The 12555-nt window shown below is 43.2% G+C and overlaps 1 protein-coding gene across 1 annotated transcript in view; it reads left to right on the top strand.

Moving 5' to 3' along the window:
• ZNF704 (zinc finger protein 704) overlaps positions 1-12555 on the top strand; it is an 89248-nt gene that overhangs the window by 60556 nt on the left and 16137 nt on the right. Inside the window, exons 3-4 of the mRNA XM_068397309.1 lie at positions 6255-6358; positions 10356-10588. Coding sequence (XP_068253410.1) covers positions 6255-6358; positions 10356-10588 — 337 coding nt within the window. The remainder of the gene's footprint in view (positions 1-6254; positions 6359-10355; positions 10589-12555) is intronic.

Below are 12555 nucleotides of genomic sequence, written 5' to 3'. Positions count from 1 at the left end.
AGACGTAATGGCAAACTACATGTGGCCTGAAATGAGATTATACAGTGGAAAGAGATTAAAGAGTGTAGAGTACGTGCAGTATGGTTTTACTTACTGCAGAACGTATTTTTCATGTTGTGGTATCTATTTCAGACTGGAGTGACACTGGCTTTCCTCCAGCCCTCAGGCACCTCTCCTGTTCTCCAGGGATGGTGACTCAAGCAATTCTGTTCTCCATGACCTTTCAAAGATGATGGAGAGTGGCTTGGCTATAACATCTGCCAGCTCCCTCAGCACTTGCGAGTGCATCCCGTCAGGGCCCATAGATTTGTGGGTGTCCAGTTTGCCTAAATGATCTCTAGTTGATCCTCCTCATTGGTTGATCCTCCTCAACCAATGGAAAGTCTTCCTTTCTCCAGACTGCCTCTTGCACCTCCAGCTCCCGAGATGCCTGGATGCCAGCCTTAGCAGTAAAGACTGAGGCAAAGAAGGCATTCAGTAACTCCGCCTTCCCTGTATCCTCCATCACCAGGGCACCCTCCTTATTCAGCAGTGGACCCACATTTTCCCTGGTCTTCCTTTTGCTGGTGATGTACTTGAAGAAGCCCTTCTTGTTGTCCTTGATGTCCCTTGCCAGATTTAATTCCAGGTGGGCCTTAGCCTTCCTCGTCACATCCCTGCATACTCTGACAACCTTCCTATATTCCTCCCAAGTAGCCTGTCCCTTTTTCCACATTCTGTAAACCTCCTTCTTCCATTTGAGTTTTGCCAGAAGCTCCCTGCTCATCCATGTAGGTCTCCTGTGACCTTTGCTTGATTTCTTATTCATAGGATGCACCGATCTTGAGCTTCGAGGAAGTAATGCTTGAATATTGACCAGCTCTCTTGGACGCCCCTACGTTCTAGACCCCTAACGCATGGGATACCCTCAAGCAGGTCCTTGAAGAGGCCAAAGTCAGCTCTCCTGGAGTCCAGGGTTGTGATCTTATTGCCCTGCTTCCTCCACACAGGATCCTGAACTCTACCATCTCATGGTCACTGCAGCCAAGGCTGCCCCCAACCTTCACATCCCCAACCAGACCTTCTTTATTTGTTAGCACAAGGTCCAGCAGCACACATATTAATGCAGGCGTATTTATATGGTACTTCCTTAACAAAAGATCAAGGTGTTTTGTGAACCACCGTCCTAAGCTGTTTTTTCGGTAGAAGACTGAAGCCAGCTGACATAGCATACTAGCATTTTGTGCCTGACTGATGCTGTTCTTGGTCAATCCTAGTTAAAATTTTTTATTTTATTTATTTTTCACTGTGTCCCTCTGGTGAGGATAGCAGCAAGAAATAAGTAAGCCCATGCTTCTGCCAAAACAAATTAAAATGTAAGCCTTTTAAGAAATCTGAATATTTAGGGCATATGGGCTTCAGGTGGTTATTGTTTAGAAAGTAGGATAAGGAAAGGAAAGCTCAACAGCGCTGGAACAGCAGGGAGACATGGTTCTGGAGAAGGTGGCTGGGTCTGTGACCGTCAATTCCTGTAGCCAACTTCCACTGGAGAAGGCAGCTGGGTCTGTGACCGTCAATTCCTGTAGCCAACTTCCACTTGAAGTAATTGGAAATATCCTTCCCTTCTCCATGGGGTCATCTCCCAGCGCTGGAGTTTCTACCCAGTTGCAGCCTGATCCTGTCAGCTGCAGGATGCTGCAGCCCCTGCTCCCCCCTCTCACCTTCTTGATGGGAGTAGAGCTCTGGTGAAGAAACACTGCCTGGTCCACTGCCAGAAGCGCTGTGTTGAGGCAGCTCCGGAGCATAAGAGGGCACTTTCCATATGGTGAACCCGTGCATCTTTGCTTTGGGCAGTGCTGCGTTGGACTTAGAGGTTGCTGGTCAGGAAATTAACTGAAAGCTTTGGAGTTGTGGGCAGGGAAAGTAACTTTGTTTTTTATTTTTTCTTTGCTTAAAATGAACTTAGTTGTCCTTTTGAATAAGGTCAATTTTATCAAAAACACCTGCTACCACTACTAGTTTCTCTGCTCTAAGATTATTCTCCAGGACGCTTAAAATATGTTTGGGTTAAGTACTGACCTAAGATGCAGCCTTTCCAAGAGGAAGAATTGCAGACTTTTTGATCTAAGCCAGGCAAGTAATAAAGACTTACAAACTAGAATAAAATATGTATTTCTAAGGATTTTTTGAGAGAAAGTTTAAAAAAAGCATTCCAACCATAGATGATGGTGTGGCTGATAGAAGAAAAAACAGAGGTGTGGTATAGGTGTGGCCAGATGGGAATAACACTTAGTAGGGTGTGCGAAGGTGACAGTGGCCAGAAGAGGACCTGTGAACCTTTCTGAAGGGAGGACAGGAAGATGTCCCCTTGCTAGAAAGTTGCTAGTAGGGAGGAGTCGCACCAAGAGTGGTCCAGTCCCAAAAGGAAACACGGATCCTAGGAGGAGTCAGCTAGTGGCTGAGGAAATGGGACAGTAGGAGAATCGGATGTTGTGTTGGTTTGAGACACTTGGACTCATCTTGGACCCTCTTCTGCTCATCTTTTGGAGCTTAAACCCAGCCTTTCCTCGCAGAGAGCTCTGACTGAGGGAGATGTGACAGTTCTTAACACTGTTAAATGATTATCAAAAAAGCAGTATATTCATCAGCAAAAGCAAGGAAAGGATTAAGCAAAAGTGAGGGTAGTAACTAAGTTTAATTTGAGCTTGGCTATTAAAGAAAAGGACAATTTTAAATACTAGGCTGACTAGGTTAGGGTATTGCAGGGATGAAATGAAACCATTCTCCCTGCTGAGGAAGCAGGGAGACATGAAGCTGAGACACATGGGGTGGTGGTAAAATATCTGTTCCCCAAGGTCCTCTAACTTCTGCTGCTTCTGTCTCAGCTGGTTCATTATAGTTCAGCTATTGGCATGTGTTTGGATTTACAAAGACTTGGAAATAATCCCAAACCGCTTGGTCTCAAATGCAGACTGGGCTGACACAAATACATCGGTGCAGAAGTTGGGAGATGGCATTTGGAGACTGGGCTGTGAGATTACAGGAGAGAAGAAATCTTTATAGCTGATGTAGTAGATGATCTTACAACTGATTTAGATTTCATTGCACCTAAAAATAGTATGAGCAACATCAGGGATTATAAATTCAGTCTGCAGAAAATCACCTTAGCAGTGGTGGAATAAATGGTTTGTGAACAATCGATGTGTAATGAACAAGTTATTCACCCCTCTGAGTGCAAATACTGTTGAACAGCTGTGTGCAGGTTCAACTTTCCAGTGAGGAAAGCTGGAAGACTGGGGCAGTCTTAAGGCATTGACTCGCATGTGATGCTGACTAAATGCAGATGGCTTAAGTGGTTCCTGTCTTCAGTTTTATGCTTTCCCTCTCTCTCAAAGGCTGCTGTTGCTGCAGCAGTGCTGGCTGAGTGATATATGAAATATGTGTGTTTACATTTATGAGCCAAACTGTAAAAATGTGTTTGGGAGCAGAGTCACATAAGCCAACACTTGTAGCTGCTAAAATTCTTGTGGCTGGGAAGTACAAGCAGAGCATTCCATGTTTGCTGGATGCAGCTGAGGAGCAGTAAGTAGTAAAAATGACTGTGATTCAAAATGGGCAGAGAAGAAGTTCAAAGTTTTGTTTATTTGGGCTTTCCATATTGAAAACTTGTTAAATTGGATCAGGTAGAAAAAAGCATTCCAGTAATTGCAAGCTTGTGGTTTTACATGGCTAGAAATGGCAGAGGGGGGTCTCATGACTATACCTGTCCTTTGCCTACCTATGGAAACTTACATCTTAGGCACAGATGCCAATGCTGTCAGTTTTGGGGCATTATTGACAAAATTATTTCGAGCAAAGGTTAGTTTTTCAGAGCAGCAGTCTGAGTCATTGTAGAAGGGGAAAAAAAAATGTCGATACCGAAGAGCTAGAAGAAGTTAAAATTATAGACTATTTGGAGGAACTTTGGGCTTAGCTCTGGGTCCCGACTCTGACATCTTGACCCCAACTTGGCAAACACTTGCAACAACTGCTGTAGTGTGATTTTGCAATTCTGCAGAGGCCGGGACAGGAGCGCGTTAGTCCTGTTGCCACACAGACAGAAGAGCCTCGTGGGAAGGCTGATTGCAAACACTAGGGATCAGCTTCTCCAGCGTATCAGGAGCCTGTGGTCATTTTGTCCTCATATGCTGCCAAAGTGCAAATGTTAGTGTTTCATCCACAACTGGATAAAGGAGTAGGGACAGTCGGTGTAGTCTTGGAGGAGTGGACTACAGAGCAGCTGAATGCTTTTCAGAGAGTAGATTTTCGTACTGGGATATTAGGTAATTGGAAAATCATCTGACAGGGTTCGTCTCCAGAAAATGTAGCATCTCCACGTCATCCCGGAGGAAGTGTCCTCTGAGCCCAGAGGAATTTGGCATTCTGAGTGAAATACTGCTCTGCAGGCGAGAGGACCTGATGGGTGATGGATATTGGCTGATTATAGCAGATATCCAAGACCTTTCCAGTACTCAGTGATGACCAGATGGCTGCTCTTGCTCTTTGCAAAAAACTTGGCTGAAGGAAAAGAGGGTTTCTGTGGACATAATCAGAATGCAGCAGGAACCATCATCAGCATGTCGGTCCCAGGCACTGATGTGTTGCAAAAGACAGTCATGAGAGCTAAGCTGTTGTGCAGCATGGGAGAGTGTTCATTGGCATCTGCGTGGGTCCTTGCATCAGCCAGAAAGCAGCTGTGAACTGTTTCATGGACAAGTTTGAGGTTTGCTCACTAAAATATCAAGAGGCTTTGACTGTAGCATAGTTTCCAGTTAATGAGCCTTTAACCTGATGGGTGAAATGGGATTCTAGGAAGAGGACTGCAAGCAGCATGGTGATTTGGTGAGTTACCAATCAACAGTTGACAGAAAATGTCAGGTAGCTGAACACTTCTTATATTGGGCTTTAAGTAAAGACTCAACCTGATGGTTACGTAGAGCTCCTGGCAAGGCACAGAGGAAATTCTAGAAACCCTGCAATGCATAATAGAGGGGAGAAATGTGTCCTTCTGTAAGAACAGATTTAACTTCATCTCTAGTAAATGAGAGGATGGTCTTGGATGATCAATTATGTTTGAAAGCAAACGTTTACAAGAAGCTGTCTGCTTTGGTTCCACTGTCCCACAAGGATGGGGGAAGGCTGAAGTCTGCTAAACCTAGTGGATTTAGTGGTTTTGGTTTGGTACGTTGACTCTTCAGAAATTGTACATTGTACTGCTCACCTGTCAGGAAAAGTTCCTTTGGGGAAAAAAAAAAGTGATAGCATGTACATTTTTACAGCCAATGGAAATTCTGCATTGTCTAAGAAAAACATTGCTCCTTGAGCACTGGGTCACTGAAGCCTGGTTTCTGGAGGCATCTGTTGTCTCCAAATACTCTCTTCCCTCCCCTGGAAAGCTGGCTGCCCTCCTCTGCCTTATCACCCCTTCCCCATGCCCTCTCCTCTGCCTCTCTCCTGATTTTATTTTTTTTTTCCCCAGAACTCATTGGTCTTAACTGCATGAATCAAAGAAGCGACTTAGGGCCGGTTCCCAGTGAGGCTGAGCTAAGGCAGCGATGGGTCCCTCTCTTCCGCTGTGCTGTCCCGCTGGCTCAGGCACCCATCACACCTGCAGAAGACTACCCCTACCCCCACCCCCCACCCCCACTTATTTTCTGTCAATTTACTAATTATTTTAGATAATTAGTTTATAATCTGACTAGGAAAAATTTAGGATCAGTCTTTTGGAGAGAGTACAGGATGGTTAATAGTGTTAAGTGGAAGCAATAACAAAATCACATCCATCAATTCCAGTTCGTAGTTCTTCCTCACCATACAGAGATTAGTGTATGTTATTAGTGTTACTGGTACTCTTACCTGGTTTTGCATCTCTATGTCTTCATCCAAGAAAAAAAAACTTAGACACTTAGCTTTAAGGATATGAATAGCTGTAATTCTGAAAAAAGGGAACAGGGTCAAACTAATAGAGGGTCACAATAATGCTGACAGTTTTATAAAAAGATGTATTCTCTTTTCTCACTGCTTTTCCTATTTATGATGAGCTGGTTTGCTTAAAGTAGCCACTGGGTATGCTCAGGTTGCCAGAAGACAAAAGCTTTGAGAACTCTGCTTGGTCGCTTGCTTTGGTTACTGGCTTAGGGTTTGGTCTGTTATTTAAAAAAAAAAACAAACCAGCCCACTCAAAAAGTTTAAGTATTTGCTGATGTGTTTCCCACCTCCCATTCCGTGTGTTTCAGAAAATCTTCAGAAGAACTGGACATGGATAAAGTAACAGCAGCCATGGTACTCACCAGTTTATCCACCAGCCCTTTGGTCCGCAGCCCTCCTGTCCGACCCAACGGTAAGCCTTCAGGGCAGCGCCTGGGCAGGAGCTGCAGGGAGGGGTGCCCAGGCCATGTATGTGGGGGGGCTTGTTTCCAGGAGTTGTGGCCCATGTGTGCTGGGGATCATACTGAGCTTTGCTCTAACCTAGTCAAGGTCTTTGGTGCAGCATTGGCAAAAATGAGAAGAAACCTTTTCCGTCTCCATAGAGCAGCTCCATTTTATGAAATGGGAGATGCCCTGTTTCATAAATGGGAGATGAGCACTGTGGAATGTCTCCTGACCTCACTGAAATGCTAATTTTCCAAACAGCTTATTTGCATTTGCACATATGCAGTAAACATGACAGCGGTTGTTCTTGTCCCCACCCCACGGAAATCAGATCAGATTTTACTCAACACTATGATAAGGCAAAGCACTTCCAGATCACAGCGCTTGGCTGAGACACTGTGCACTAGCAGTCTGCACAGCGACAGGTCTGTTTCTGCCGATGCAGGATTAGGCCCTCAATTCCTCTGCCCTTTGTAACTCTCTGACGGTCTACCATCAAATCCATAATCCCTTAAAAGACTACTCCATTCATGGTGTAGCAGAAGTCACACAAATAACAATAAATCTAAAAAGTTAGTGGTAATAATGAGATTGCTAATGAGATATTAATCTATGCAGGCTTGACTGGAGTTACAAGAAATTTTTAAAAGTGTTATATTTTAATGAGTAATTTAAATTAGGATAGCCTTGTTAGGGTGTCTCAGCATTGTTTGCAAGACTGGCTTTTCTGACCCACTTGTAACTGTTAAGTAGACACTAGATGCCCTCCTACTGTAAATAATTGGAGGAATTTGAGGACTACTTAGACATGCGAATTAATAGGGAAGTAGTCTTTGCATTTCCTCATGGAAGCAGGGGTGATCCCCTGAATGATGTTCTTAAAAGGAACTTGTACCAAATGTCCCAACTTTAAATATTTTTGAACAAATAGTGTGGTTTTTCCATTTCTTTCCAGAAAATGTAAGTTTTATCCATTTAGCTGGAATTCTAGCCATGAACACCCATGGCTCCTGTTTGTGTACTTTCCAGTGTTGAAAACCAAAAATATTTCTGAAGTACCACTGCTCTGAGGAGCCCTGGGAAACCGCCGGCAGTAACATCCCCAGTGACTGTCCTGCCTCCCGGCTGGAGGTTGCCAGCCCCTAGGGAAGGCCAATGGAAGGGTAAAACCAGACCTGCTCTCTAGCTTCTCATCTCACAGCCGAAACCACAGACGAAGATGGATTTGTGCTGATGTGCCAGGCAGGGATTTGAGGTGGCCGAGGCACGCACATGTCCCATGTTGCATCCCCAGTCACAGGGAGCTCCTCTGGTGTGGGGCAAGGCAGTATCTGTCACCTTAGACAGTTTGAGCAGATGACACTTGCCAGGAGCGGCAGCGCACATGAGCTAGCAGCTGTTGATTGGAAAGATCTTCCAAACAAGCCCTTTTGAATTGCTAATAGGTAAATGGTAGCTGTTAACTGCCTTTGATATTTCTTCCTGCAGTCTGAGTGCTGTTTGATATTTCTTCACATAGCTTGTCTGCTTGTTTCCCGAACGGGGGAAGACTAGCCTGAAAAGTAATTCACGTGTTTTAATAGTCACAGACAAGATTTTGAAGGTGGTGTTGGGCATCTGAATATCTTAGTTTTGCCTGAGTGAAGTCTTTCTAAAGACTTAAATAAAAGTGTAAAGATTTGATAATTTAAAGCTCGTTTGGTGTTGCAAGGCTAGGCTCTGATCTTAGTAACACGAGCTACAAATGTACTAATGATTAATTCTTTCTACATCCTTTTCCAAAAAAGGGCAGTAAGTAGCAGTGTAATTAAAGGAACATTTGTTTAAACAAATGGAATTTTGCCTGGAAGTAAAAAAAATAACATTAGCATTAATATTAAAGTCTGATCTGTGCTGGAATTACTGGGGATGATCACCCATGTAAACTGGATCAGAGTTTGGCCCTTGTTTCCCTGCAGCTGTGTAATATTTGGTCTGGTTCTCTTTCACGCAACTCCAGCAATGTGAAAAGAGCCCCAAAATAAGAGTAAGTTGCATTTATTTATATTTTAAACTTCTTTACATTGACAGATTTGTTAGTATTAATGAGAACCAGTGTTTGTTTTTTTCCTGTTGTCAACCTCATTCAGTCTTTTCCATACTACTTTAAACGTGTTCTTAATTTACATCTCTTTCTCAGCAAGGTGAGAAGAAGCTGTAAACGCTGAGAATACAAAGTACCACCATAAATGTGTCAGCAAGTAGTAGTTGAAAGAGTGCTGTTTGTTTTGGTTTTCTGAAGAAGTGGAAATTTTAAGCTGTGCTGAGGTCACAAGTTGATACCAGATGTACTTGGCTTTGGCACGAGACTCAAGTACAAATACTTGAAAGAAGCAAAACCCACCTCCATTATAGTCACATGAAGGCTGTAATCATGAACCAAAACATGACATTTTCATATGTTAACTTATTAGCTGCCGGAAATGTATATGTCCTTTTCCAAAGAGGAATTTGGGAGGCAGGGGGCGAAGGTTGATCCCATTTATGCTCTGTGGCCCTGATCAGTAAGTGCGGGGTATTTTATGTGTGTGCTTACATGATGGAGCACTGCATTCTATTTTGTGAGCAGCTGATGTTAATGATTACGGGTTTTGTCCAAAACCAACTGAATTAGGAGAAAAAAATCCATTGGTTTTTGGGTTAAGCTTTTGGTAGCAGGTGGTAGACATTATTTTCTTGTTGATGTCATTAGTTAAATTTATCTGTAAGAAATTGAGAAGGAATGAAGGAGTGACTTCTGCAGAACTCTTAAGGGCAGGCGCTGGCTTGAAAAGACTCCTGTCTCACAAACAGATAAGATGGTATTTGCTTGCCAACTCAAAGTTGGGTTTTGCACAATACTCAGGCACCTACGGTGTCATTGGGAAAAGCTTCCAGTGCCTCAGCTAGGGAGAAACTGCAGCTGAACCTTTCCTGCACATGTGCCTGAGTCCTGTGAGAACCTGAAGCTTCAGGCAGGGCCGCCTGTGTTTGCACCACAGGACATGCTTGGGCCATACCTTTGCTGAGCTGATGGCCTACATACTCCTCTCCTGCCAGAAGCCCTGTAGGGATTGGGAGGAGTGACGTGCCAGTGTCTTAACGCCTGGGGACCTCAGCACATGAAGCATGGCTCAAGCCGTGCCTCAGACTGCAAAAGCAGTGCCGTTACTCCTGTCCACCGTGTTGTAGAGTAACCTTTTAGTCTGAGCATCTGCTTACCACCTAATGTCAGAGGAACTGTTGCAGTAAGGGGCGGGTTCCTCTAGCAAGTAGGCATGGAGGTGATCCAGCATCTATGCATCCCACTTCTGAAACCAGATGCCTCACGATACACCTCTATGAAGAAAAATGGATATCCTTCCGAGGACACGTACCACCTCAATTAGGGATTCAGGTTAGGCAGAGGTGTGTACACTGGGGGATTATGAGAAGACAATTAGAGTGTAATTATGGTTTTCTGTGGTGTTTTGGTACTGGGATGACAATCATATTTTTGCAGATCCAGTTAGTGTCCTGGGGCTCAGAGTGTATGTCCCCTTTCCAGGGGATCTCCTGTTGGCCGTGTGGTGGCTTGGAGCTTGCTCTGATGCTCCATCACAGTCGTGTGTTCCTGCTGAAAGTTGAGGATGTATTTGAATGTTTTCCCTTAATCATGCATGCAATATCTGACTGCTTATTGTGGTTTATGCTCCAGAACAGGTTATTTTTCCAAACCTGGCATTTTTTTTAGAAAAATACTTTGTTTTTTAAAAAACCTGAAAAATCAAGGGTGGATTATTTAATTTGTGTGCAGTGGGATAGATGTGGTTGTCTACATCCAATGCTTTCACTTTCCTTTATTGAACGTGCAGTTAATTACCAACATGGCATCTAAGCCTTATCTAAGAGAGCTGCTTAGCCCTAACACATGATGCTGTTGTAATGATGGCTGTTGTTCTTGACAGAATCCCTAAATGGATCTTGGAAAGAAGGAGGATTTGTGCCTTCTAGTACCAGCAGCAGTGGATACTGGAGCTGGAACGCTCCCAGTGACCAGTCCAACCCATCCACCCCGTCTCCACCTCTGTCAGCTGATAGCTTCAAAGCTTTTCGGACACCTTCCCAGCCAGATGATGGTATTGATGAAGCTGAAACAAGCAACCTTCTCTTTGATGAACCCATTCCTAGGAAGAGAAAGGTTAGCCTCATGTTAAATTCTGTACCCATGGGCAGATAGGATGTTGGTAGAGTTATTTTGCTGTGAGAAAGGAACAGGTCACCCAAACAGCTCTGTATGTGTATCTCTCCTTGGCATCCAATTAACATAGGTACTTAGCCTAGTCCCTATATCTCATTCAATCTAGTCACCTGCTGCACACACATGCTGCCATCAGCACCACATATTTGCTGTCAGATGGTGAGGTTCTAGAGAGCCTCCTGCTCAGAAAACACTAGAGGGATTTCTAGAAGGTGTTGCCTCTGGCTATTCAAGAGATTTCTATCCTGCTTTGACAAATTCTTTGTATGCAGGATGCAACAGGCGGCCTCTACATGTCTTTGCAAAAACTGGATATGGCCTTAATACTTCTTGTTCCCTGAAAGTGCTGTTTGTCTGACAGTGTGTCAGATACCTTAATACTGTGAAGCTTTCTCTGTGCAAACATATGGAGTGAAAAGAGGAGAGAGAGATCAAACCTGATGGCTTTTGATACAGTATTAGCAGTGGCCAAATTTATCCTTGGTAGGAGTGCAAAAGCAGACTAAATAAAACACAGTGTAAAAAAATAAAGTCCAAAACTAAGCCCAAAAAAGCACTGTTATGTTAGCAAGCAAGCTTCTCTCGAAGAAAAAGAAGACAAAGAGGTGGCACTAGTCCAAGTTTCCTTCCCTCCCAACACAACAGGACAGATTTTACACAGCAAGATGAAAAAGGGCTTTTTGTAAAAAGGAGAAAAAACAGAGAATTTATTCATCTTAGTGACACTGTTTCTGGCTCAGTCTGAGACAGTTAATTGCTTCGTCACCAGCAGGAAGAAGTTTTAATGATTGTTTAAACGTGTTCAGATTTATTCTTTTGCTCCAGAAGTTGCTTATTTGGTGACCCACCCTGTTCTGACCTTGTTTGTGGGAGAGGGGTGTAAAATGTTTGTGCTTCTTGCTAAAAAGGAAAAAAACTATTTTGGAGGACACGTTTGTTATAACAAATTAGAAGTTAGAGCTGACTGTTAAACTAAGAGGTGATTTTGGGGGGTGTGGGACAGGAGGAGTAAGAATGCAGAAGTGTGCTGGTTGGCCTGTTACTTCTCAGTTAAAGTTCAGCTTATTAGCATTGCTCTTATTGCTCAGCTGTGATGAGACAGATGGGTTTGCAGCTGCCATCTTTATTGTTACGTAAGTTGCGTTTATGTATTTCTGTTTATGTGCCCACCACAGATCTATTGGACTCTCTGTTCTGTTTTGCAGGGATGTTGCTCTGTATGGCAAATGTTTAATTTAGATAAATAATAACATTACTTGCCAAACTTTGTTTTATAAATGAACTGCGTTTCCTGCAGGCTTTTTTATTCTCATGCCCCAACATGGGATTTTGTCTGAGTACAGCTTCGCACCTTTAGAAGCTGAAATAAAAATGTTCAGGTTATTTCTTCTTCGGGGCTGCAAAAATCAGAAGGAATAAGCGTGGAAATAGAGTGATCAGTAACCTTACTTTTACTCATTAAAGTTTCTTCCATTTCACGTTTGTAAAATCTCGTGTTAGTAGCCACTTCCCATTGAGAAAGTTGTTTGCTTAAAAGTTTCTGCAAATGTTGTTATTCCTCACCAAAGCATTTATGTTCCATTATTTTCTTGAATAAATTATTGAACTGGATTAGGCAATTTTTTGACTAGTCAGAAACAGAAGCATGGTTTATATTCTGTATTTGTACTGAGTGAGATTTCATTTGGTTATGTTAAAACGCTTGGGGTTTTGCAGAGTCCTTACACTGACAATAAAGCTAAAACCACAGTGGAGCTAGGAGATTGGTTTTACCATCAAACTGGAGATCAATGTTAAACCATTCTGTGTTCATAAAGATTCATATGGTGTTCATGATGTCACATCAGAATTCCTAAGATGTAACTGATAAGCATGGTGTTGATCTTGTCGCTGTGGTTGGTTGTGGG

Source organism: Nyctibius grandis, chromosome 3, assembly GCF_013368605.1.
Source record: "Nyctibius grandis isolate bNycGra1 chromosome 3, bNycGra1.pri, whole genome shotgun sequence".
Lineage (NCBI taxonomy): Eukaryota > Metazoa > Chordata > Aves > Nyctibiiformes > Nyctibiidae > Nyctibius > Nyctibius grandis.
Note: the sequence above shows the minus strand (reverse complement) of the source record. Positions and strands in the feature narration are given on the sequence as shown.